Consider the following 27,363-nt stretch of genomic DNA (forward strand, 5'->3'; position numbering starts at 1 on the left):
TAGGATGATCCCCTAAATAATAATTGCAATACCAGCATAAACTTCTTTTGACCAGCCAATACCAGCATAAAGTGCTCCACCCTCCGTAGCCCTTGATATAGTTGATATAATTATATAACAAAGCTTATAAGGTTGAGTGAAAGATCTGTTAATAAAATACTCATGAATACGCACCTAGCTAACATCATAATATTTATTTGAATGTAAAAATATCTATGAAAATTTCCAAAGAGCAAAAAAAAAAGTCATAAAAATTTATTTAAGCAAACATCCATTACCTTTTAATGGTAGGCGCTGTTCTATATTCTAAAAATTAACAAACATTTGCTTAAATCAACAGTCGTGATTTTTTTTGCATCCTTTGAAAATTTTCATGGGCATTGTTACACCTAAATAAATATTGAAGTGCCCGATGCGTATACTTCACAAATTGGTTTACATTTTAATCCAATCTTGTATGTAAATATTATTACATGATAGATGCTGTAACAAGTATTAAAATTATTCCTCAGGAAAATATTTTCTAAAATGAAAGTAAAGACAAGTTTTGAAGCCTAAACAATCCGAATATGTTGGCAAAAAAAAAAAAAACCTCTAAATATGAAGATTTAGGTGAAGTGTGATTTGTGAAGATCCATTAGAGTGATCCCTCCGTCTTTTCTGCCTAACCAAGGGGTGGCAGATGACCAGGGGAGGTCGTGGCGCTAATGCCCACCACTCAGCAATTATCTTACATAAGTATATATGTATATTTTTTCAAAATAGTAATTAATTAATTAATCAATTAATTGTAGCTTTACATTATTATGTCTCTCGACTTTAATTTAATAATTAGCTATAATTAATAACCTGTCACGTAGATCAAGGAAAAAAGACAGATTTCATGCACACCAGATTTGACCAAACAAAATGTACAAGTTCCAATGGTCCCATTGGTTACACTACTCGACAACCTTCCAATCAGAACTTTTTCTGTGATCTCTCATCCTTTAATGGCATTTTTTGGCCGTCCGTTTCTCATCTTCTAATCCCACCGCTGGTTTTCCCTTTTATGGCAATGTACTAAAAACCATTTTGGGATATTAACCACTTCTCTAGTCTTGTTTATACGATAGAGATAAAAGACTTTTTTTACTCTTATTTATAAGTTATTTTATTAAATTTTTAATGTAAATGTATTATTTCATCTTTCATTTATTATCATGTAGATAGTTATATTTTGTGAAAGGTGTATATATTAAATAAGAATAAATTTAGAAAGTTGTTATAATTAAGAGTTAATGCATTTTAAGATTTTTCTTGATTGTATAAAATATGTTAGAAGTGTCTTATAAATAGGATAAGAGGAGTATGTTTAGGGTACAAATGAAAACAGTTACTTAACCCTAATTTGGCGAGTGTTTCAGTGTTCCTGTTATCTAACCCTAATTTGGAAATTCCTTGCTGGCTACGTTAGGAGGGGACACTGGCATTGTGTAATGTTAGGACATTCTCAACTAAATTTGCTCCATACGTAAAGGAGAAATTCAAAGGGAAAATTAAAAAAAATTACCTCTTAAATTTTAAAATCTCCAATAAAAAATTATTACAAAAATATATTGTTATTTGCTTTTCAAGGATAGTCAATTACTATCAAAATATAGTAAACAAAGCTAATTTAGAATTTTAAAGTTCAAGAAGTATTTTTTTTAGATCTTCTCAAATTCAAATCCCCATCTATTCATTTAAAGAATGATAACTGGCCTTAACCATGCCAACCTAAGTTTGTTGAGATTTTTCATGTACCATCAATATGAGAATAAGTGTTAAAATTCAGAGAGAAGCAACCATAAGGCCTAGCACAGTCATTTAGCTGAGTTTCTTAAACATAAACATCTAGTTAGAGGATTGAATCCCTTGCAATGGGTATGGAGAGGGTTTTGTGGCTATTACTAAAGCTTTTTTAGAAAGTCTATAATGCGAGGGGATTAATCACTGCTACTAACTATAGACACTTGGACTCCAGAAAAGGGTAAATTATCCTACAAGATCTTCATATTAACAAGAATCCTCGAATCTCACGGGGTTGAGTTTGGTGTTTTGTAGGTCTTAGCTTTTGCTCTCCCCCCCCCCCCAAAGCTGTTGGCTTGCCATTGTAATATAAAAAAAACCTTTTTATTTCAGATTGCACAGCAATTTATGCACTATGATAGTTTTTGAAACATTAGGTGTTGAGATGATACATTTAAATTAAAAAGAAAAAAGAAAAAAAGAAAGGGAAAGCAATAAAATAAAGACGAGATATGGCATGTGGGGATCGGTGTGAGTGCGGTGCGTCATTATTAATTCATGCCTTAAAACGAGCAATGCACAGTTCCACTAGTCCGCTACTCCTACCTTCTTCCAGTTTCTTATAAACCTCCGCGCAACTCGGAAAACAAAACACACACACACACACACACACACACACACACACACACACGCACGCACCATGCCCTCCTCTCCTGAAGATGCTAATGTTCCTTCTTCTCGCGGTACTTCCTTATTCAAAACTTGTTTCCATGGCGTCAATGGCATTTCAGGTTCTTCTTCACTTCTCATCTTTTTTCATTTTAGTTTCTTCGCACTTCTTGATTAGTCTTCAACGTCATTGTGATTCTAGCCAGATATGTGACTAGACTTTGACACAAAACTATATGTGTGTGTGTGAGAGGAGTTCAAGTGAAATAAACTGGAATCCCTTTAAGTTTCGTCAAAGATTCAAATTTTGTAAATACTCCCTCCAATTCTGAATATAAGAATTAGTATAGGGTTTGCTATAGTTTTAAATACATTACCTCAATACTTCTTGTTTCTCAAATTTATGATTTTTTTTCTTAAACTTTTCCGATTAATTGTACTTATTAATTAAGGGGTTATTCATCAAGAAAGTATATACGTTCCAATGCAAATGATTAAAATGGATCTTAATGTTTACAAATTAGTTACTTAACACCTATATTTAGTAATGAAGGAGGTCATGCACAATCAAGTTAGAAAAACCCCAAATAAGTTTTATGATGCTCGAAAATGCCCTAATAATTCGTAGTAGATACTAGGTTGTCATGAGTCTTATGTCAAAAAAGTTACCTTGAAGTAGGGGCCATATAAGGCGTTGGGCTCTCAAACTCCAACGGCTAGCTTTTGGTATGTGATTCTCCCAAAAATTTGTACTCGTTTTACATAAGTATATATGCTAAATACTGGTTTGGTTTGTTTCAGGGATTGGGATAGTCTCTATACCATATGCACTAGCATCAGGAGGATGGCTAAGCTTAATACTTCTGTTCATCATAGCCATCGCAGCATATTACACAGGAATCTTGATAAAGAGATGCATGGACGAAGATCCCTCCATAGAATCTCTTCCCGACATAGGACAACGTGCGTTTGGGGAGAAAGGAAGGTTGATGGTGAACATAGCCATGAACTGTGAACTGTATCTGGTAGTGACAGGTTACCTTATTCTGGAAGGAGACAACCTCAACAAACTGATAACACATGTACATGTGGACATAGGAGGGATAAGGATTAATGGAATGCAATGTTTTGTGATTCTTACGGCTCTTATTATTTTGCCCACTGTTTGGCTACAAGATTTGAGCCTTCTTTCTTATGTGTCTGCCACTGGGGCGTTGGCTTCTACCATATTCCTCTGTGCTTTGTTGTGCAACGGTGCGTTTGATGGGACTGGGTTTCATCGTAAAGGCATTCTCATTAACTGGAAAGGTCTTCCTGCTGCTGTTAGTTTGTATGCTTTTTGTTACAGTGCTCATCCAGTTTTTCCTAATCTTTACACTTCTATGAAGAACAAACATCAATTTTCCAATGTAAGTATACCGGTACTGGTTTTATTTTTATTCTTTTAAAATTTAAATTATAGTAGTATTTTTATTTCTCATAGTTTTGCAATTTTTTTGCTGAGTTCCTGTAATTTAAACCATTTTTTATTTAACCTTTGTTGGTGCAAAGCTGTTAGTATTTGCGTTATTATTTTCTTGGCGTAGGTAATTGTGTGATATCTTGTCAAAGTATACATTATCTAAATCAATATCCTCATTTTTTTAACGCAAGTTGCGTCACCTTTCGAGTGCGTGTCTCGATTTTGTTTCACACACACCCCTATCGTTGAGCATCTTTACAAGTGCTTTGAGAGATTATATATAGTTGTTGCATTAAAACCTAACAAAATTCTAATAAAAAGTTTACAAGAGGACAAAATATAAAATTTTTAACTAATAAGTTTTAGTAAGAAAAATTATTTTTGTTTTTAATTTTTTCTGTATATGTTTTAAATCGTTCATGACAAATAAATAAATAAATTTGAAGCCAATAAATATATTTTCACATGGCTGAAAATCTTATTTTAGTTAGTAATTCTTTTTTCTGTTGTTGATTATTTATTTTTATGAAAAAAGTTTTATTATATTGTATCCCGTTATCTTTTTTATACATTCATTGATTTTAATTTAAAAAATCAATATATTGTCGAACTAACTTCCATTCTTTTTATTACTGTTAATTATTCCTTCAGGTGCTGCTGGTGTGCTTCACACTTTGCACCTTAATATACGCAGCAATAGCAATTCTGGGTTACTTGATGTTTGGCTCAGAAGTTCTGTCAGAAGTAACCTTAAACCTTCCAAAAGGCAAAATAAGTTCAAAGGTGGCAATTTATACAACGTTGGTGAATCCCATAACAAAGTATGCTTTGATGCTCACACCAATTGTGGACGCCATTAAAAACACAATCCCTTCAAGCTTAAGCAAGAAGAAAGCATCACATTTAGTCCTCAGCACCACCTTGCTGCTCAGCACGGTGATCGTCGCGCTCGCCGTGCCGTTCTTCGGATATTTGATGTCTCTGGTCGGAGCTTTGTTGAGTGTGTCTGCTTCATTTCTGGTCCCGTGTGTGTGTTACTTGAAGATTTCAGGAAAGTTTAAGGTGGTTGGATGGGATATGATGGTCAATTATGGAATTGTTGTCATGGGGATTTCAATTGCAGCTGTGGGAACTTACACTTCACTAGGAGAAATAATCAAACATTTGAAAGTGTAATTAATATTGGGCATTTAATCCGGGATTTATCAAGTTTGATTAGCTTTAAATTCTGATCAAGATTTCAGTATGATTTGATTTAGGGTTTATATATGTAGATTGGGCTTCTTTTGAAATCTCAAGAATTTGTACTACTTTTATGAAAATTGTCAAAAACTCTTGTTGATTGTCAAGGCAATAAATTGGTGGTACTTGATTGAGTTCATGTTTTAAGATTATAGCACTTAACAATATATTTCTTTTCATTTTTGTGTATTAGTTTTTCTTAAGTTTACTTAGGTTGGAGAATAGCAACGAGGGGGTGAGAAACTCTTAATTATTTCGATTTAAAAAAATGGACAAATTAGCTTATAAAATTTTAACAGAAAAAAGTAATTAAAATTAATTAAAATCTTTTAATCCCATTTGTTTGTTATTTTTTTAAAAAATTGTATCCTTCTCCTATTTTCCTCAGACCTAGCAAGCCATTGGACATTGAAGTTGAGAAGGCTTTTGTTTGTTTGTTTTTTTTTTTTGGGAGCAATTCCTTGGATCCTAAAAGGGTTGTTTTGATGAAATGAATGAGGAGAATATAAGTTCGAATTTCAAAAAGTATATTTCTTAGAAGAACTTTAACATTATTGCTTCCCTAAAAAAAAAAAAAAAGACTACGCAGAACAAACACATAAGAATTTAGGCCTAAAGAGAGAAGGCCCAATTCTTTTCTAACAAAAATTGTTATCTTTGTATAAATTCCCATTCCAAATACAAAAATTGTTCGTTAAGTTGCTCGTTTATTTAGTTTTTGCAATTTTTGTAAATAATTATGTAATTTCATTGTAGATTCTATACCCACCTTTTTTTCACTGTAATAAGTCTCACACTTAATATCTTTTCTCACTCTTGGGCTCATATTTTCCTAACTTCCTCAATCTTTTCTTTTTGAAAAAAATTGCTCAAATTGCTACGGTAAAACGCAATTTACTATATGTGGAGATTTGTTTTCAACTATCACTTTTTAATCATTCAATTTTTCTAATTGCATTTCCATCTCATAAAATGTTCTCTTAAAAAAGTTAATGGTTAAGCCTCTATATTTGTTAATTGTTAAATAAACCACTTGTCAGAGTTTAAATATTTTCAAATCCATTCCGATCCCATAGGATATTAAAGTTAGCATCCTAATCCTTATAATCAATATATAAATATAATAAATCCAATTATTAATATGAAAGCTAGATAACTAACTCGCGGATATTAAGAAAATTAGTTATGTTAGTTATTATAACATAGGTGTGCTGGCTTTACTAAATTACTATATTTAATCATGTGTAATAGAATTACCACTGGCATGAAACTCTTTGATATGTACAATTAATAAGGATCCATTACAAAAAAATTATAAATTTGGGAGATAATTAAGTGAATTGAGATCTTATATTTAAAACAAAATTTAACTCTTAACTAACTTTTATATATTAAAAGGTTGACGATGCAAAAATACATACAAACTTACTCAAAGTGCACCTACCACCATATGCTTTTTCAAGATATAAAAATACTTATAAACTTGCAAAACCAGAGCAAAAATGATACCGCTATTAAATTTGTCTAACAATCGTTACTTTTTATAGTAAGACCCATGCTGGTGTTATGAAAGTACCAAAATACCCTTGCTAAAAAAGGAAAAAAAGGCAAAGGTGCAAAATAACCATAAACTTTTAGCAAAAGTGCATTAAACACCATATGTTTTTTTACATGTGTAAAAGTACCCGTGAAAGTAAAACAAAACACATGGTGTTTTTGCATATGCAAAAAAAAACACATGGTGTTTGGCGTGCTTTGGCTGAAAGTTTGCCGGTATTTTTGTTCCTTCACCCTTTTTTCTAAATTAGGAGCACTTTGATACTTTCATAACATTAGCATAAGTCCCATAAAAAAAAGTAACGGCCGTTTGGCAAATTTAATGGCAGTATACTTTTGCACCTCATAAAAGCTTATGGTGGTGAATGTACTTTGGTAAAAATGTATAGTTATTTTTGTACTTTCATCCTGTATTACCCTATATTAAATATCAAAGGCAGTATTATACAAAGTAAGAATACAACGGACGATATGATTGGTTGTATTCAAACGTTTCGTTCTAGAAATGATTTTTAAACTTGCATTGTTTGAAGGGAAAATCTAGAATTAAAGATGAGTTACGCATATCAATTTAATTAATTGTAAAATTTTATGTGGATTTTAATTGCAAATTAGAAATTTAAGTTTTATGTGTTACTTCCAGTGATTTGTCACTAAGAATCCTTTGAAACTTAAGAAATAAGTCTTTGGATTTCATTGTTATTGGATTCATCCTTTGAAACTTAAATGTCATCCTTTTTGTTCTTAAAAATTATGAATCTCTATGTAACCTTTGGGCACCTAGCACCAAAAGAAAAACGTCAGGCTTGTTTGTTTATCTATTCTGAAAACAACTTTTTTAAAACAAAAAAATTAAAAAAAAAACATGTTTGAGAACTTATTTTTAATAAAGTGTTCCTTAAAAAAACAATGATTTGTTTTTAAAACCTAAAAACACAAAACAATTTTAAGATGCTTTCTAGTTTTGTTTTATATTTTAAAAAATCTGAGACTTCTTCAGGACTTCTTCTTTGCTCGCTCGATGGCTCTTGGAGTCTTGGAGGGTTGAAGTGCTCGCCGATGCTTCAACCTTGTGCTCGCGTCCCCTCATTCTTTGGTTTTAGTCCTCGGCGTTTATTAAGACTGACGATTGAGCATTGTTTCGGAGTTTTGAAAACTCAATTTCCAATTCTAAAATTAATGCCACCATACAAGCCCTCAAGACACTGTCTTATAGTGATAGCATATTGTGCTATTCTTAACTATATACGCCAGTCGAGTCGACCTGATTTGTTACTCACAGAATGGAAAAATATGAATTTGGCAGAGGCGGAGGAATTAACTGTAAACACAAATTCAAAAATTAAAAATTTGATAGGAAACACAAATTTAGATAGTGCAAGTTATAATCTAGATAACTTGTTAAGAGTAGCTAATCAAAGCGCCATTAGAGATGTCAACGTATCCTGATCAAATTTCTACTAGAAATTTGAATTAGATGTTATTTTTGAGACTTTGTTTAAAACAATGTCCATTTAAATTTTAACCATGTTACTTTTTGTGTTATTTATTAGTCATTCTATTTTATTTTTTATTAAATTAGTTTTTTTTACCAGCTTTATCAAATTAATTTACCTTATAATAAGATTTCAAGTAATTAATTTTACATTTTTAAGTTGATGTTAAAAATAATTTTTAAAATTAATCATCCAAAAAAATTTTTTATTTTTTTTAAATTTTTAAAAACAATTATCTGAACATGTTTTTTTGGTTTTTTTCCCTCAAAATTTGTTTTAAAAAACAGTTTTATAAAAATTGTTTTGAAAACAAAAGAATAGAAAACATAACCAAACAAGCCCATAATCTTTGGGCGATTTTTATACGTACAAGCCCAATATCCGCACAAGTCTTTGTAATTTTTCTACAATCTCTACCTCGTATTTGGGCAATTTTAGAAAATATAATCCTTCTGTAATAATATACGCATTTTACTAAGATGAGTGGTTGATTGTATACTGATTTAGTCCTTCACATGATTTGTGTTGTACTCCTTCAGTCTCTAACATAGGAGTTAATTAGGATGCAAAAAAAAAAAACATAAGAGTTAATTAGAGAGTTAAATTTAGTTCTAAATATAAGACATTAATTTACTGTATCTCTCATATTTATTATTTTTTCGTAAATTAATTTACTTAACTCATAAATGGGTATATAATCTAATGTTATTCAGTGGTACACTTTGGTAGATCATGTCTTATTTGTTATAATAAACCAATATGACTTTATTTAATCTATCTGAATTAATTAAATAGCTATTAATTAACAAGGACCAGAGGGGTTACATGGTTTATCAGTTGATCGCCTCATAACAGCAAATTTCTACTTTGATTCAGAAATTGAAGAGACTATAGGATATGCAAATTAAACTAATTAAAACCTTGCACTTGCTGACTATTCTTCTAGTCAAAACAGGGCACAAAACATCATGAATCAAACTAACATATTTAAAACAAGATCATAACCAAAAATGCAAGTTGAACTAAATCATGTTCTTGAACAACTATCAAAATAATTAAACCAAGATAGAGGTACTTTAGAGAGATCATATCATATTTAATATAATTAACTAATTTATTTGACTTTATTAATATACTACCTTCGGTCCTTAATATAAGACTCTGTTTGATTTTTATTTTGATCCTAAATATAAGACCCCAATCCACTTTGTCTCTCATATTTATACATTTTTTTTCAAAGTAGCCTTTTTAACAATGATAGTTTTAGTCAATACATTTGATTAGTAAGAATATTTTAGGAAAGACAACACTTATTTAGAACAAATAACTAACTCAACTTACTTTTTTAATCTCCTCAAATTAGTCAACTAGCTCTTATAATTAGGACTGGAGGTAGTATTCAAATTGATTTGTTATATTAATGACCAGAAAGATTTTGGGTTTTATCAGTTGATCAGCATGTAACTAGACTAAACCTTGCACCTTCGAATATTCTTGTCGTCAAAACAGAGTACAAAGCATCATGAATGACACTAACATATTTAAAAATTACCAAAATCATAACAAAAAGTACAACCACATACCAAATCATGTTCTTGAACAACTATCAAAATAATTAAACAAAGATAGAGGTAATTATTCTCGTACGACACAGCTTTATAATACAGATTTTACAAATGACCAACAATATCTACGAGAGAAGTGTAAGTTCCTACAGCAGCAATAGCCAAACCCATAATCACAATCCCATAGTTGATGATCATTTGAGACCCAAATGTCTTATAAGCTCCAGAAATCTTCAAGTAACACACAGAAGGAACCAAAATGGAAGCAGAAACACTTAACAAAGCTCCAACAAGAGACATGAGGTATCCAAAGAGAGGAATGGCCACAGCAACAATCACAGTACTGATAAGAAGTGAAGTACTCACAATGAGGTGTGTGAGCCTTTTGTTATTGTATTGGCATGAAACTAATTTCTTCACAGCATTCACAATTGGTGTGAGCATTAAGGCGTATTTGGCTATGGGATTCACTAAGGTTGTGTAGATTGCAACTTGTGAGCTGAATTTTCCTGTGGGAAGGTTTAGAGTGACTTGGGATTCAACTTGTTGCCCAAACATTAAGTAGCCCAATATAGCTGCTGCTGCATATCCAAGAGTGCATACTGAAAAGCATACCAGCAATACCTGCAAAAGAAATGAATAACTAATTTATAGATACTATGAAAATTAACTAAACCAGTTCATTATGAAAAAATTGAAATTGGGGTCTTAGATTTAGGATCAAAGTAAATCACTTGTCTAGCTCTAGGATGTGGTATAACAAAATTGAAAATTAGTGACGGAATCTCAGAATAAAAAGTTTGCACACATCTCTTGCAAATGGAACAGATCATTGCAAAATCTATTATAAAAACAACTTGCGAAAGGATTTCATTTTCTTTTGTAGTAATTTACTATAAAAGTCAAGTGTAAATTGTTGTGGGAAGAAGTAGCAAAGTAGAAAAGTTTAAGATATTGAGATTGCTTATTAGGATATGAATTCAAGTCCACTTGTGTACACTTACTTTCTTGTAATAATAGACCAAAGAAATTCCTCTTTTTCAGATGCTCTTTTTAGCCCAATATTTATGTCATAACTATTAGAAATAGGGAGGGAGCGAAGGCCAATTCAGGAAGAAAACAAATGGGCGATAATGAGCATAGGATTCCACATTTTACCTCATAACATCATAGGCTACAGTCTTTTCACTTGTTAAATATCTATTATTAAGCCTCATTTTACTTAGACATCCTAACAGATAAGAAATGGAAAGAATTTAATACTCACGTTGGAAAACTGGCTTTTGTTTCTCATGGAATTATAGAGGGTTGGCAAGACGGGATGAGCACTATAACAAAAGGCGTACAAGCTAACAGCAGCAGGAATCCCACTCCATTTGATAGCGGTAGTTCCCTTTCCATGGAATCCAGTTCCATCAATGGTAGCATTCCAAAGGAGAGAGACAAGAAACACAGTGGAAGCCAAAGCACCACTCGCAGAAACATAAGAGAGAAGACTCAAATCCTGTAACCAAACAGTAGGCAAAATAACAAGAGCTGCAAGTACAGCAAAAAGAGTGGTTCCACCAATTGTGAAGCCTGCAATATGAAGATTAATATTTGGAATCAACTTATTGAGATTGTCTCCTTCTAAGATTAAGTAGCCTGTGACCACAAGGTAGAGCTCAGAGTTCATGGCGATTGAGACCATTAGCCTTCCTTTACTTCCAAAAGCATGTTCTCCAATGTCAGGGAAGGTCTTTATGTGAGGGTCCATGTCCATGCATCTTTGAACCAGTAAGCCAGTGTAATAGCAGGAAATGGCTATGAGAAATAATAATGATATGCTTAACCATCCTCCTGATGCTAGTGCATAAGGGATTGATACGATTCCAATTCCTGAATTGCACAAGTAAAAGTATCAAGTTTTGTATCATATATATGTAACCTGCTATAGAAGTTATCGTTTAACCCAAAAACAATGCAAGTTACCAAAATAATTAGGGCAAATTAATTCATGGGTCCTTACAAATTCAACTGATTTTTGATCAGGTCTTGTGTGTGTGTTTTTTTTTAAAAATTTTATTAGGTCTTTACCAACAATTTTTCTCAATTATAGGCATTAGCTTCTATGCTCATAATAATATATTAGTTAGAGTTATGGGTAAATGTGCAATTGTGCCGCTAATTCTTTTTCTTAAGTGCATGTTCCACCCCAATCCCTTTTAGTAGTGCAGTTTTATCCATGATTTTTTTTTTTGTGCACCCAAAGATCATAGGTAAAATTGCATCAATGAATCTGATAAATAAGATCAAGGCTAAATTTGTATCTTTACCCTAGAGTTAATGTGGATGGTGACTAAATGACATGCAAGACGCAACAAAAGAAAAATAAGAGAGGTTTTTTGGAATAAAATGATGAAATGAAATTGATCTATTATCAATATAAAAATTAAAAATCATTATATTCATCACTGGTTTCTTGTATTTAATATAATCCATAATATGATGGATTTTGATTTTATTTAGAGTTATGTGATAAGATAATTTCATATATATGTTGACTGTATGTGGACCACACCATTAGCTACAAACATCATTTGTCTAACAAATTATGAGCAGAGAGAGTAATACTTAAAATTGAGAAAACTATAAAGACTCCATAAAAAGAGGGGGGGGGGCGACTGCAATGACTTACTGAAAATTGAGTTAAAATTGTAGAGACTTGCATATTAATTCTTTTTTCTTTTGAAAGTTTTCACCTAATGGATACATTTAACCTAATTAGAAATGGAATTATATATAAATGAATTATGTGCACAGATCGCACATCACAGAGTTATTATTTCAAGCGTTTAATTTAATTCATAAAAAGAAAACAAAAAACAAAATCAGCAACACAATCTCAGCACAACAAAATATTAAGTAAAAATGTAAAATTATTTGACAGCCACAAAATTTGAATCCATCTTTCCCCCCAGGGGCGCCAAGGGAATCCACTCATCTCAATTATTGAATCCGTGAAGATGCTTAAACGAATAGATTCCTATTTGCTGCCATTTAAAGAAAGACAAACTTTTTGGGGCTGCCTACAAATAATGCGCGCACTTTAGTTGACAACAACATATGATTCGTCTCATAAAACTATACTTTTTATTAAATATTTTACATACTAATTATTTATAATTTTTCGATTGAAATCGCTAATTTTCTTCCCAGCTCTCGGCACATACACAAGACTCTTGTTTTATTTTAAAATTAAAGACAGAAAGTAGACAGTATTCATGTATCTATCACTTCGTGCGTTGTCGTTTTATGTGTAGAAATGACACAGAGATTGATTCAAATATCCAAGTAGGGGCCATCTAATGATATTATATTGGCGAGTATATTTGTCTATTGTAATTTTAAGAATATTATATTTGTTTGGTTACCAGAACATACTTTTTTCTTTTTGAAATTTTAATAAATAAATTTGAGCAATACTGAATTTTGTTGACAGAGCTATATATACTCAGCCAGCAGCCCTAGCTAGGGGTTATGTCTTCCCATACGCAATACACATGGACCTTTTTAGAACAACTTTTTGTTTTCTTGTTTTTTTTTTATTTTGGTATAAAATAAATAGGAGAAATTATATGCAGCAATTGAATTTTGTGTATGTTTTTTTAATAATAAACCACCATAAATTTCTATATTGGGTTAATTTCAATTTTAATTCATAAAATTTTACTTTTTTTTATTTTGATGTGTGAAATTTGAAATGGTTAATACAATCTTTAGTCTTTCAAACAAGCTTGCATGAATTTTAGTTTTACTCTCTCAAATTTCAAGTCATGGGTTTTAGTCTCTTAAGAGTAAAATGGTTTATGCTTTTATAAAATTATAGGGACTAATATTTTAGACTAAAAAAAATGAGAAACCAAAATTTATTGGTTGAAACTTAAAAGAACAAAATCTGATTTAAATAATATGAATAGTTTTGGTATTCAATTGAAATACGTCTTGCCAGCTCATCATCAGCTGGACCTAAAAAAGGAAAAATTTAAGGTCCCAATGGATCCACTTGTTCCCTGTTTGAAATCGACCACGTATTTTGCAATATATAAATTTTAAAAGAAAGAAAAACAAGCTTTAATAATTTGCTTCGAAATTATTTCAACTTTATTAATTATGAAGCATGCATGGTACTTTCTAGAACTGCTTTTGGTTCCGCTGATAGAAAGATACACATCGCGTTATGGAATTCAATAACAGTGTCAATCAATTTCTAACTTGAACATCCAGGACATTCTATTTTCAATCTTAATTTTCGAAAGCTATAGCTTATGTTACTAGATCTAGGATCTAAGAATCTTATTTAAGGGATATATGTATATAAAAGTTAGTTGAGGGTTGAATTTAGTTCTAAATATAAAATCTCAATTTATTCTGTTTCATTTGTTTGCTATTTTTTTTCAAAGTAATTTATCAAACTTATAAACTGATAATATATAATCTAATGGTAAACAGGAACATTTTAGAAAAATCAACTATAATTAACTATTTTTTTTATTTTTTTATACTAATTATGAGTTTTACATTGAGAGCCTCACAGGTCAAGTGCTGTAGTTTTTTTTTTTGCCAAGGTCAAGTGCTGTAGTTTAGATTCTTCATTCCCCCAAATAAGTTATCGTCTTTTAGGATTAGCTCTCTCTTTTGACTTGTATTCCTAACAATTTTATGTCCATTTCAAGGTTTGCATTGTTGTGACAAACTACGTGAATTATGAAACAAAAAGGATCGAAGAGCCCATATGCTTTATGAACGGTTCTTCAAGGCAACCACAAAATTAGTGCCAGTTTTTCCGAACTTAAGGTCTTTTATTAGGGCTTCAAACTGCCATCAAAACACCTTATTTTTATAGTGACTAAGGATCTTTAAGCATCAAGGAGCAGATCTGAACCTTAAATGCAGAAAGAAAGGCAAATAGAAAGGAAGAAAGAAAGTGAAGAGAAAATAACCCATAGACAAATTGAAGAGAAAGAGCTGGTAATAAACTGAAAAGAAAGAAAATAAAGGAAATGAAGAGATAAACTCAAAACTGAGACAAATTGAAGACAAAAGTGGGGGGGGGGGGAATTGGATGAAGGGTAAGGACAAATTAAGCAAATTAAATAATTGAAGACAGAAACAAAACAAGGGGAAAAAAAAAAAACTAAAGAGAGAAAGAGAGACATTGAAACCTGAAATAGCATTGATCCCATGAAAACAAGTCTTGAAAGAGGACGTATTTCCCACTTGAAGGCTGTGGAGATCATCGCCACCTTTCGCCGCCGCAGCCGTCGCCGCCACATGCCGTTTCAGAAGAGCCTTGTCATCAGCCAGAAGTGGTATGATTACTGAAGACGTATCTGCAGCAACTTGCTCTGAAGCCATGGATACGATCGAGAAAGGGAAAAGATCTCGTGTCTCTCTTTGGGTGAAGTCTCTGTAAACCAGCCACAGGGTGATCTCACCTTCTTCAGAATATATAATTTATATATATAAGAAGAAGAAGATGGCTGTAACTTGTAATAAAATAAAGATGACGGGTGATATATATGAAATAGAAAATATATTGCTTCGGATCTATGAGGGTAAGTTTAGGGTTTGCCCCTTTCTCTTTTATTGCTCTTTGGACGGACGATATAAAATATGACTTGGTTTTGATAAAAAGAATGGGAACACACTGACGAATCAAATAATAAGTACGACGGGTGGCTTCAGATTGTGCAGAACTGGAGGGACTATTTGCAGAGTTTGGGGCCCACCCTGGGCCATATTTTTGGAATTATGATGATAAGCTTGTCTATTGTTTTACCATTTCAGTTTTCAAGTCCACTCCTACCCTTTTTTGGATCAAATAATCAAATGTATTAAAATAATGAAATTATACGCCTATGGTGGATGTCATATACTCTGCTTATGCCAAGATAATTTTTTGAAAGGAAAGAGTGGTATTTATTACTCCCTCCTTTTAAAAATATAAACATTAAATAACTAAATTATAAAATTTAAAAAGTTAGCCAAAATTGATTAGAAACCATAAATACATAAAAAAATGTAACATATTTTTCTAAAACACTCTTATTTATAGACAAGACAGGTGGGAGAAAGAATAAATAAAAAAAAGATGAAAGAGAATAATGCATGAAAAATAAATATAGGAGAGACATATAATTAATTAAAAATAAAAGTGAAAAAATACATTAAATGATCAAACAAATCTAAAATAAAGCTTATAAAAAAAACACACATTTTAAAGATTTAATGCTTATATTTTGAACCAGATACTCAGAGAGAATATAAAGCAATTCCCAGATATTTTACCGAAATCAAGAGAAATTTAAACTTTATTAGCTTTTCTTTAATTTTAGAGTTAAAGTTGAAATTATGAATAACTCTCAACACATTATTTTGGAGACGTGTTATGACTTGAATGAAATTTATTATTAAGTTTTATCCTCTGCTGATCTTTAATTTCTCTTCTCGTTTTATTTATCTTATTTCCCCTTTTTTTAGCTCTCTCTCCCCCCCCCCTCCCCACTTTTTTCCATCAGTATATAATAATGAGAAGAAAATCGATATGGGCATATGCTTTCAATGAGATGGGTGTGATGCAACCAAGTTTTCACCAAAATGTTTAAAATTGACTTGGGTACCATAAATGCTTAACATCTTTCAACGCTTATCGATTATATAAAACATATGGAAAAAAACAAGATCTACACGCAAACGAAGAGTGGGAGAGGTCGACATATGAATGAGAAGATAATGGTTTCTTATTCAATGCCATATGCTAATGGGTACAGTGTACATACTCCATATATATCATACTAAAAAGGTTCTAGTTTTGATTTTGTTTCTTTGACGATCGTATGCTCTACAAATTATCCACAAATTATTCTAAAACATTGCAAGTTATCTTATAAATATAAAATTAAAATATCACTTTTTCTCTTCTGGTATATAAAGAGGCAGACACATATGACGATGAAAATCAATACATCACATCCTTTTGCTGTTTGTACATAATTATCACTATACTATTTCCTGTACTTAATATAATATTTAGTTTGATATTCAAGTTAAACTACGTGCAAACTAGATTTTTAAACCACAAACTATAAACTAGATCTTACATTAAGATCTGGAAGTGACAACAAAAGTTAAAAATGCAAATATTACTTGTTTGACTTGGGATATTTTAAAAATATACGTTATGTAAGTAGGTGTATTTCTCGTGATGTTAGGGGTACAAGCTCCTTTCATTTATCAGTTGAGGAAAATCAGATACCATCTATTGCCTCCCTCCTAAAGGTTGGAGCTTGATAACTAATTTCTAGATTTTAAGAGAATTAATTTAGTTTATTCGAAAAAAGTGTATGTTGGTTTCTCTAAAATATGACTTTTAATTATTTGCATTAAAAATTACTTCCTTGACTGTTTTAATATATGTAATCAGTAAAAAGACTTTTAAAAAAAATTAAATGGACTGAATTTTTTACATAAAATCAAAATAAAATTTTTTACTATCTTTTATATCAAACAAACACTAAATTGAAGCTTATAAAATATTAAGAAGAGAAGAAAGTTTCTCCGAGTTTTCAAAATTTGGTGTTTGTCTTAACTTCCTCCGTGGTGATAGGTGGCTAGTGACAAGTAAGAGGAGAGGAAGCTTTCTCCAAATTCTCAAAACAAAAATTTAAAAAAATTACAAAAACTAAAAACAAGAAAATATTTTAAAATTGTCTTGGACTTTTAGTTTTGAAAAAATATTATTATTTTCTTGTTTTTTTATTTTTTTTACTAAAATAACAAACTAAAAACAGATTACTAAATCAGTATTTTTTATTTTTTTTAAATAAAAATTGTTTTCAAAAAACCAAACAAGCGCCTTGTTTCCTTTTCTTTCACCTAAACTTAGCTATTAGGGTTCACAGACTGAAAAAGGCATGAAGAGATATACCACCGATGGATGGGGCGGAATTATTGGTGGTGGGGCCCAGCACCATGAAAAATGACACGTAGGGGTGTTTGTTGGGTTGCAGATTGCGATTGCTTTCCATATTTGGGTCCAAAACTAATTTAGGGAGGAGGCAAAAAAGGAAGGGCCAAAAATTGACATGGCCACGTGTTTGTCGATAACACCACGTGCATCCCATGGGTCCACCTGTCACAACTCTTTTCCCGCTTGGATTCTTCGTGTCCAATCTCATTTGTTAAATAAATTAATAGGATAGTTTATCAAGTTTGTTATTATTTTAATTTTGATCCGTTAAGTTTTTTTTCTATTTAAAATATTAATCCCTATAGCTTAATAAAAATTTGGGCCATTTTAATCATTAACAAATCAAAACATATGATTTAAAATTTGAGGGATCAAAACTAAAATAAAGCAAAAGTTTAGGAACTAAAGATTATATTAACCATAAATTAATTAATATTACTTTCAGTCTTTAATACAAGAACTATTTAACTATTTAACTAATTTAAATAGATTAATAAAGTTAATTATATTAGTTATTTGTAAAAAGTATGAGTTAATTTTCTTAAAGTATTATTTTAATTACAATTACCCTTGGATAGAAACTCTCTTAATATGTATAATTAATTACAATACTTTTGAGAATGAATTGTAAGTTTGGGGATGAAACGGATTAATGTGCTATATTTAGGATCAAAATCAATCTCCAACTAATTTTTATATTATATAAGAACAAAAAGTAGGATTAATTAAATAAATAGTCAGTGGGAGCCGGTAAGCATATAGGTCACTCTTGATGATCTATAATCTCACTAAGCGCACTCCTCAACCTTATACGTTGAATCAAATTAAGGTTTAAGTTAATCTAAAACTATTGATTAAGTGAACATGTCAAATTTATTATATACTCTCTTTAATCCTTTTTATAGGTTATTCTTCAATCCTTAATATAAGGGCTATTTAATATTTCTCTGCATTAATCATAACATTTTTCCACTCATTCTCTCTCACACCCACCCCATCTCTAAATATATAAAAGCATATATGGAAAAAAAAAACACAAGTTTTTACATATTTATGACCTTTAGGGGGTGTTTGAATAAAACCAAAACTATGATTTCAGAAGCGCTTTTACAATATACGAAGTAAATATGTGAAGGAGTTTATCTCGATTTACAGAAAAGTGCTTCTGAAAAATACTGCTGGAGTTAGCCAAACACTCCCTTTAATTAATTTTGGGGTGCGTTTGTTTAAAATGATTTTTCTGGGCCAAAAAGATTTAAAGGGATGAGATGAGCTGTATAATCATCATTCTTTTAAATAAACACCCTTATAGAACAAAATCCAGATCAAGTGTGGTAAATTTAAGGATTTTATTTTGGTGATACAAAATTTAAAGGTTTTATTAACTTGGGGTCTTTACATGTAGTTTTGCATTTTTGGCATGATCGGTCAAAATCAATTTAGTAGACTCGGGCCCGTATTATTTAAGGCGGGAAAGCAACGCTTCAGGTGTGCCAACCGTGTTTTTCGGATTCAGCGACAAAAAATATATAATTTGTTACCTCTGCTCCATAATAGAGAAAGTTAATTAACTTTCTTCATGTATCAAAAATAGAAGTTTAATTATTCAATTTATTTTAAAATGATTGAATTTTCTTATTTTATCCTAATAATAATAAAATTGTCTTTGATGTTACACATTTATTATCTTTTATGTATCTTCTATATTTAATGAAAAAAAATGATATTTAATTATCCTGACAACGCTTCTATTTTGAACCACAATTTTCTTATGATCAACATCTTATATTATGAATCAGAAGGAGTATTTTGTACAGAATTTAAAAAAAAAAAGTCTACGTGAAGATTTTTTTATAATAAAAATATCATACCAAAAACTAGTATTTAAAGTCATACATGTCTCTTATTAAAAAAAGGTTCATACATGTCCACAGGCATGCCTTTTAATAATAATGTATCGTAGAATTCTTTTATCATCATAAATTATTATAACTTTTTTACAGGTGATCTTTTCTGTTTGTATACATCTATAAGTGATCAAATACGAATTCCATCATTATGTCCCGCACACTCATTATGTTCGTTCGTGTCTCTATACAATAATTCACGAAAATAATTATAAGCGGTCCACATATATATATGGATCTTTCAAAGTTATTATTTTCCTAAATTATTGTAACTTTACAGGTTATCTTTTGTTACGTGTAAGTATGAGTTAATCAAATAGAAAACCCATATCTTTGATATGTGTCACATAGTACTCATTAATCATTATACTGCCTGATAGGAGTGTTCAACTGTATTCAATCCCAATGTATTGTTCTTGTCTCAGTCATTTTAGAATAAGTCAATCTTGTCCCAAAAATTTTCGAAATGTGACAGAAGCAGAAGTAGGATGAGACAATTTTTTTAGAACTCATCCTGATATATTACTTTTTGTTAATTTTGTAAATTTATTTTATTTGCCGATTGTTACTTTGATTGTATTGTTCACAAGTTCTCATGTACGTGTTATATGATTGTTTTTGGTGAACATTTTAGTTTATTCATTTTCTGTCTTTCAAAATTTCTTTTTCAAAACAAGGCCAAATGAATTCATTAACAGTAAAAAGTTCACAGATAAAAATAAAGCGTAGAAGTAGCTACCTTATTAAGAATACCAGACGTTCAATTCCTATGGCCTACACAAACATAATTATTAGAGAATGAAAAAAATAAAATGGAGGAATGAAGTTCTTCTCAAAGTGTCATTTTGAGCATCTAGGTGCCTTCTGCAACAAAGCATTCCTTGAGCACATTAAAATAAAGATACGAGGGAGAGCAAATTTCCACTCACAATAGATTTGCTGTAGAGGCTGCCCACACAAGAAGATGACCATTGAGATATATATATATATATATATATATATATATATAGGACTTGTTTGTATGGCAACTTCGCAAGGACAACGACTACAGAAATTTCCAAAAAAAAAAATCTATTTGACTTGATGTAGGCTATATTTACTTCACAGAAGTTGATACTAAATTTTTCTCATATATTTACTTCATATACTTTAAAATTACTTTTAAAATCATGATTTGGTTTTTACTCAAACATCCTCAGATTGAATAACACTTTTCCTTTGCTAGTTTTTGACTATTACCATTTTTTTTGCCAGTTTTCATTTGTTTATATTTTCTTTGTCTGGTTTTTATCTTGAGTTATCATACTCCATGAATAGTCGGTTTACAAATAAAAAAAATTAAAAAATTGGTTTACAAATTAAAAAATTAAAAAAGAATTAAAAAAAAAAGGGGCGTCCATTCCTGCTTCATGAACACCGAACACCCCTATGTCACACCAAAAGATCCATCTTCATCAATTCTGGTATTAATACATGGATTAATTGAGAGATCTAGACATAAATCACGGGATATTATTGTATTTATTAAGTATATAACTTTCATTACAATATATTAATCTACTGCTCTAATATAATTGTGTTCTTAAGTCTATAATTAAATGTATGCTCCTATTATTGATTGCCAGGTCTGATTAAAGGATAGCTCATATCAAAAGACTAATTTGTTTATTGGGATTATTCTTAAACTTATAAATCATATTTCACTTGTTTAGACTCTCTAATGCAAAACACTTAACAAGAGTCCGTAATTTTTAGATATATATACAAATCGCGGCCATTCATTTATATTCATGATGGGTGCATGAAAAAGTTGGTGGAAGAAATTATAATCCTCACAGCTAATAATATATAATTAGTTAAATCCCGTCCCTACATTCATGAATGATATATTTTGCCATAGTGTGACATAAAAATAATATGATCTCATGTGTGATTTTTATATACACACACATAATCATACTCGCATATCTCTTATCTCTTTTTAATAGGCCCTATACATAACTATTTTTTTTCCAAAATTAGAGTGGCAGATACTAATAATTTAAGAGATGAATATCATTTTTAGTTTCTAAAATTTTATTTTATTTTGGGTTCGATTCCTAAAATTTTAAATCAATAGCTTTGATTCTTAAAATTGGACTTTATTTTGGTTTGACTTAAAATTTTTGACCCCTAAAATAAGAATTAAAATTAAATAAAGTTAAATCTCAAAAACCAAAATTAATTGTTTCAAATTTTAAAGACCAAAATCAAATAAAATCAAATTTAGTTTTTGAATGCAGAGAATCCGATGATGAACTATTTTAACAAAGTCAAGGGCTAGGAGATGATAAGAATTTCGTCCACTGCGCTACCTCAGTCTTGTTTTCGAACTTCAATGCAATCACGTGCTTCCATGTCTACATAGTCAGATCAGAAGGCAGAATTAAAAAGGGTAAAAACAAAAATTAACCAATATGAATTCGCATTATTCTTGTTAATTTGTGTTTTCTCTTGTGGTAAAAGTAACAATCATCACTAGGGTATTTGGTTAAAAAAATTTACCATATTCTGTATACAAATTTCTTGTAATGACTAAAGAATGAATTTAAGAAATAATCTTTGACATGAGATCCCTGTAAAAAGAAATAGTTATTCATTCCTGTCCATAGTTAATTTTAACTAATTAAAAAAAGCAAGTTAGTTAAAATTAATTCTTCAAGATTCCTATTTTTTTAAAAAAATCTTTAATGAAATATAATAAAATCTAATTCTTTACTCAGTTCTCCCATTCCCATTTTTCACCATAATGACTCAATAATATCCATAGTAAGACCAATATTATTAGAATAAAATGTTAATTGCATCATAGTTTTTATAAAATAAAGAACGAAGGGAGTGGTTAAAATGGAGAACCTTTAAATAATGATAATAAAAAATATAATTGGTATTTAATTTGGAAAAATTAAAGAAATTTTCAGGTAAGAAAACTAATTCTTGACAAGTCCTCCTGTTAAAATTGTACTAAAAAACTCGCGTACAATGATTCACAAGTCCTCCTGCAATGTGTGTGAATTCAATTAAGAAATTTACAATTTAGTCTATGTGTTTCTTTATCCAAGTTGTTTAGGGGTAGCTATTATTAATAACTCAATTTCAAATGATTTAGTAGCAATTAATTTTTTTGTTTGGACTTTTTCCATTGCCTTTGACATTTTATATCTCAATTCCAAAGGGAAAACTAATATTCTTTCTCATAAATTATAGCAGAACGGGCCGCAGCCTTCCACTGTCACCTCACTCGTAAACTGGAAGCTACATTATCAGATGCAATAATATAATGATAATATGCACCAAGTAATAATGGAAGTGGTGAGATCAGAAAAATAATGAGAAGAGAGGAACGTGATTAACAGGACACTGTCTTTTTCATGCAGTGCCAACTTTTATGTCAGAGTTCCATTCAATTTAAGCCAAAACTTTAATTTCTTCAACTACCAAGCTTCAATAATAATACTGCCTATAATGATTTCAAGAACTATATAGAACACCTGGCAAATGACAAATTGTGTCCATTGAGCGACTCTTCGATCGGATTCAGATCCCTGTTGAAGTTGTGGGAATTTGCAATGGTCAATATTTGTCAAAAAAATGGTCAGAATAATTTTTGTCTTCAAGATAAGTACTCTCTGGATTGGTCTTCACTAGGTCTGATCTTCTAGGGTTTGGGGCCTCTAAGGTGCCATCTTCTGATATCCTCTGCAGGGTGTGCTAGCTTCTTAAATGTTTTTTTTTTTTTTTTTGTAAAAATCATTAGCTTCTTTTACATTTTGATCTCTATGTGGGCCAACTTACCTGTTGCGAGTCAAAAGCAGGTTGACTTTCAACAAGCTCTAGGATGCGTTGCCAGGCCAACCCTCCACATTTATTTTCTCTTTTTATTATTTTCAATTCTTTGTATAAGACACAAAAAATACAATAAAATTTTTGTTTTTTCTCCTTGAAATAATTTATTGAAATACCAAATAAATGGTATAGATTTTTGTAATTTTTAAATAAGATATGACATATAATAATATAATTATAATAATTAATAAAATTTTTAAAAAATAAACGTGAGTTAGTTTGCCAGCCTAGCAGTGCGGGCCAAAAATACCTGCTTCTTGGTAATAAGCTTTTAACAATCTTGAGAATTGTTTTGATAATATAGTCCTCCTGGTTTTTAATGTTAAAGACAGATAATTAATTTGTTCTTTTAAAAGCCTCTTTTTTCTTGAGAAAATTCTCACAGATTTTTACATGTTTTCTCACAAATTTCATTTGTGAAAAAACTGTTGTCTTGGTACAGTGAGTTATCCTATAGCGACAATATTATAAATAGGATAGCTGATATAAATTTTATAACGATATAACTAGAATTTTCTTACCCCATATGATATAAATGGCCTAAAAATTAAGGCACAAACAGAAGAGTATAAGGATGTTTGGATATTTATCAAGAGAAAACCATATTCGTAAGATGGGATACACCATCTGCAGATCTTGTTATGGGCAATACGCATACGAAAAGACTTGTTTGAGGAAGGATATGAACTTACCTTGATTTCATGATTTGCTTCAAGAAGCAGCTCGTGGATCTTACTCATCATGTTCATGAAGCCTCAAAAAGGGGATTGGATAATGAACTTAAGCAACTCCTGCTTTTGTTTTCTAGAGTAACTGTTTTCTAAGTGTAATGATAACCATTTTGCCTTTTCAAAAAAAGAAAGAGAAAACCATGATATAGTTTGGATTATATATATTGCCATGTTATTTAACATTCATGTTCAAATTTTGGACTATTTGTGTATTTATTCTTAACTAGACATATCTTTCAGTGAAGATTCAAATATTGGTTTATTATATTGTGATGGATTAGCCTTTTCTACTAGACTTTGCATTTATAAGAGGGATGAAAAATTAAGTTAAGGGCTAATAGGGAAAGAAGACGAGCTGAGGAAGCAAGGCATGAAACAAGATCCAGAAAAGTTCCGAACTGATATTTTCAAAATTATCAATTTAGAAAGGGTAAAATAGAAAAATTTGAGAAAAAAATTCTAGAAAATCTCCTAAAAATGAAAAGTTGGTAAATTAGAGGTCTTGAAACCTCAATAGAGGCCTTGAAGGTGAAAATGGAGTGAAAACAGCTTATTACGGAATTTCTCAAAAATAAAGGTTTTTTAGGAAAAATAGTGAAAATTGAGTAAAAATAATTATTGTAAATATATAGAGGTCTCAATAATTCTTAAAAAAATATGAAAAAAATTACTTAAGGGTTTTTTTAAAATTTATCAAATTGATTTCAGGCCCTGAAAGCATAGGAATTAATTTTAGGAAATTTATTACCGAAATCTTATTGGCAAAGCTTTATTTCGGAGAAAATTCAAAATAAATAGTTAGTGATTGAGATAAATTCCAAGATGTTTCAAAAGGCTTTCCTATACTAGATAGGAGTTTTTAATGGATTGAAATAAATTTTTGGAAACCCAGAACTATTTTTGAAAATAATAGTCAAAATAGTGAGTTTTAGTCAAAAATTAATATTTATATGTGGGCCTCACTTTTCCTTCCTTTTGAAATCAGATTTGGTCTTCATATTGGGCTAAGAAGGCCCAGAATATTCGTGCAAATATTGGCCCAATGATTAAGTGGTCTTAAGCCCAATTTAGGTCAAAATATCTATGAAAAAAATTATGAAACAAGACACTTAGTAAGATCATAAAACTTGGAGCACTTGATGGCAGCCACATGGCCCTTTAGGTGGCCAAATCTAGTGCCACATTAGAGGGGAGGAGGGTCAGATTTTTTATCTATAAATACCCCCTCATCTTACACATAATTCGGCCAAATTGCGAAAATTAAGAAAAAATTCTGCCAAAATTAAAAATCACCTCCAAACAGCTCCAAATCCAAGAAAAATTGTTAAGCTTCAAGTTAGGATCCATTAAGGTATGTGTAAACTTGATTTTGATTGGATTTAAGGGTTATTTTGATGATTGATATTTCATGACAAATCCTATGGTATGATGCTGCCAATTTTTGTTCAAGTCAAGAATGATTTAGGGGAGGATAGAAACCATGAATATGAGCTTAAAATTACATGTTCAATTGATGTTTGGATTGAATTTTGGAAGAAATCAAAGTTAGGGTTTTGTTTCCCCTCTTCGGTCACTATGTTATCTTGGGGGAGGAGTTTGTTTTAATATGATTTGATAATTCCAATGAGTTTAAAAGATATTTTTGTGTAGGGCTACACCAAGAAAAAGCGTTTAAAATCATTGGAATCAAAACTAAAAATTTTGGAAAGTGAATTTATTATGTAGGAATGTGATTTTGGCTACCTATTCAACCAAACTGAAATGGAAGGGAAGGAATGTGATTTTGCAAAATATGATTTGATATTTGAATTCTATATGAAATATTATGTAGAAATGACCCAAGAGATTGATTGAAACAAAGTGAGATTAATTAGGTCAAAAATCAAAGAAAAAGGGGTTTAATTGAGCTTAATGTCAAGCAATTATGTTTATGCTTGAATTGTTGGTAATTTGGAATGTATTTGTGCTTGGAATAATAGGCACATTGAAAGAGATCAAAGAGGAATATCATTTCCCTAAAGAGATTGAATTGAATTGTCAACCAAGAGGTAGCATTGAACTTGTAATTTGATTGCTTTCTTGCTTGTTTAAATATGGATGTGTTATGTGATTTATATTGTCATGATGTGATTGAGCAAATTATGAGACTATATATGGGATTATATGTTGAATGTGTCTTGACAATATGTATGAGGAATGGCTTGATTTATTGCTCTTTCTATGGCAAATAGTGTACACATGAAATGTTGCATAATGATGTTGATTTTATATACACATATCACATTTTTACTTAGCATGAATTGCATGATGATTATGATTCTTTGCTACTAAAATTTCTATGAAATCTCACTCTTTTATGTCTAAAATTCAACATTTAGGAGTTGTACCAAGCAAGGACAAAGGGAATGAAGTCATTTTTGGAGAAAATTGATTAATGTGCCTCTTGGAACAATATTTATAATTAATGTAGATTATTGTGAATTATGTTGAATATTTGTATTAATGACTAAAGATAATATGTATGTGAATATTTGACCAAAGGTTCTATTTTAGTATTGAATTGTTGAGTGGATTGATGATTTGAATTGAGAAGGAAAGGAAAAATCAAGAATGGTGACTTAAGGGACAAAAGTTGACTTTTTAGGAGTCAAGTTTGACTTACAAGATTTTGAGCAATTGACCGAGTTTGGAGTTGGGCATAAGAACGAGTGGTAATTCATCAAATTTAGAGTTTTATACAAAAAGTTATGCCCTTCCAAAGTTGGGCATAAAATCTAAAAAAATTAAAAATTTACCAAATGAACAATACCACTTTGAATGAAATCTAAGATTAACGGATAAGTTATGGATGCCAATGAGTATGTTTTTTTTCCCTTTAAAGAACATGTCAAGAGCTTTCCAAAGAACTTGGAACCATATCATTTCGATTTTTCTAGAATTATTTATGAATTTTTAAAATTTGACCTTTATAAGAGTTACAATGAATAGTAACCCGAATGTAAGAAATTTTAAATTTTAATTTTTTCAACTTATAGTTATAAGAAATGATCACAAATGGTTTCAAATGA

The 27,363-nt window shown here is 30.6% G+C and overlaps 2 protein-coding genes across 2 annotated transcripts; one reads left to right on the top strand and one right to left on the bottom strand.

Moving 5' to 3' along the window:
* Positions 1-2,468: 2,468 nt before the first annotated feature.
* Positions 2,469-5,290, top strand: LOC114759797 (amino acid transporter AVT1I-like). Its single transcript, XM_028949048.1, has 3 exons — positions 2,469-2,561; positions 3,241-3,848; positions 4,553-5,290. The coding sequence occupies exons 1-3, from the start codon at positions 2,471-2,473 to the stop codon at positions 5,075-5,077; spliced, it is 1,224 nt and encodes a 407-aa protein (XP_028804881.1). The 5' UTR covers positions 2,469-2,470; the 3' UTR covers positions 5,078-5,290.
* Positions 5,291-9,661: 4,371 nt separating this feature from the next.
* Positions 9,662-15,290, bottom strand: LOC114759796 (amino acid transporter AVT1I-like). Its single transcript, XM_028949047.1, has 3 exons — positions 14,966-15,290; positions 11,029-11,639; positions 9,662-10,385 (listed from the first exon to the last, which is right to left on the bottom strand). The coding sequence occupies exons 1-3, from the start codon at positions 15,156-15,158 to the stop codon at positions 9,867-9,869; spliced, it is 1,323 nt and encodes a 440-aa protein (XP_028804880.1). The 5' UTR covers positions 15,159-15,290; the 3' UTR covers positions 9,662-9,866.
* Positions 15,291-27,363: the final 12,073 nt, after the last annotated feature.

Source organism: Neltuma alba, unplaced genomic scaffold (assembly GCF_004799145.2).
Source record: "Neltuma alba isolate B1F8T4 unplaced genomic scaffold, ASM479914v2 tig00010901_pilon, whole genome shotgun sequence".
Classification (NCBI taxonomy): Eukaryota; Viridiplantae; Streptophyta; class Magnoliopsida; order Fabales; family Fabaceae; genus Neltuma; species Neltuma alba.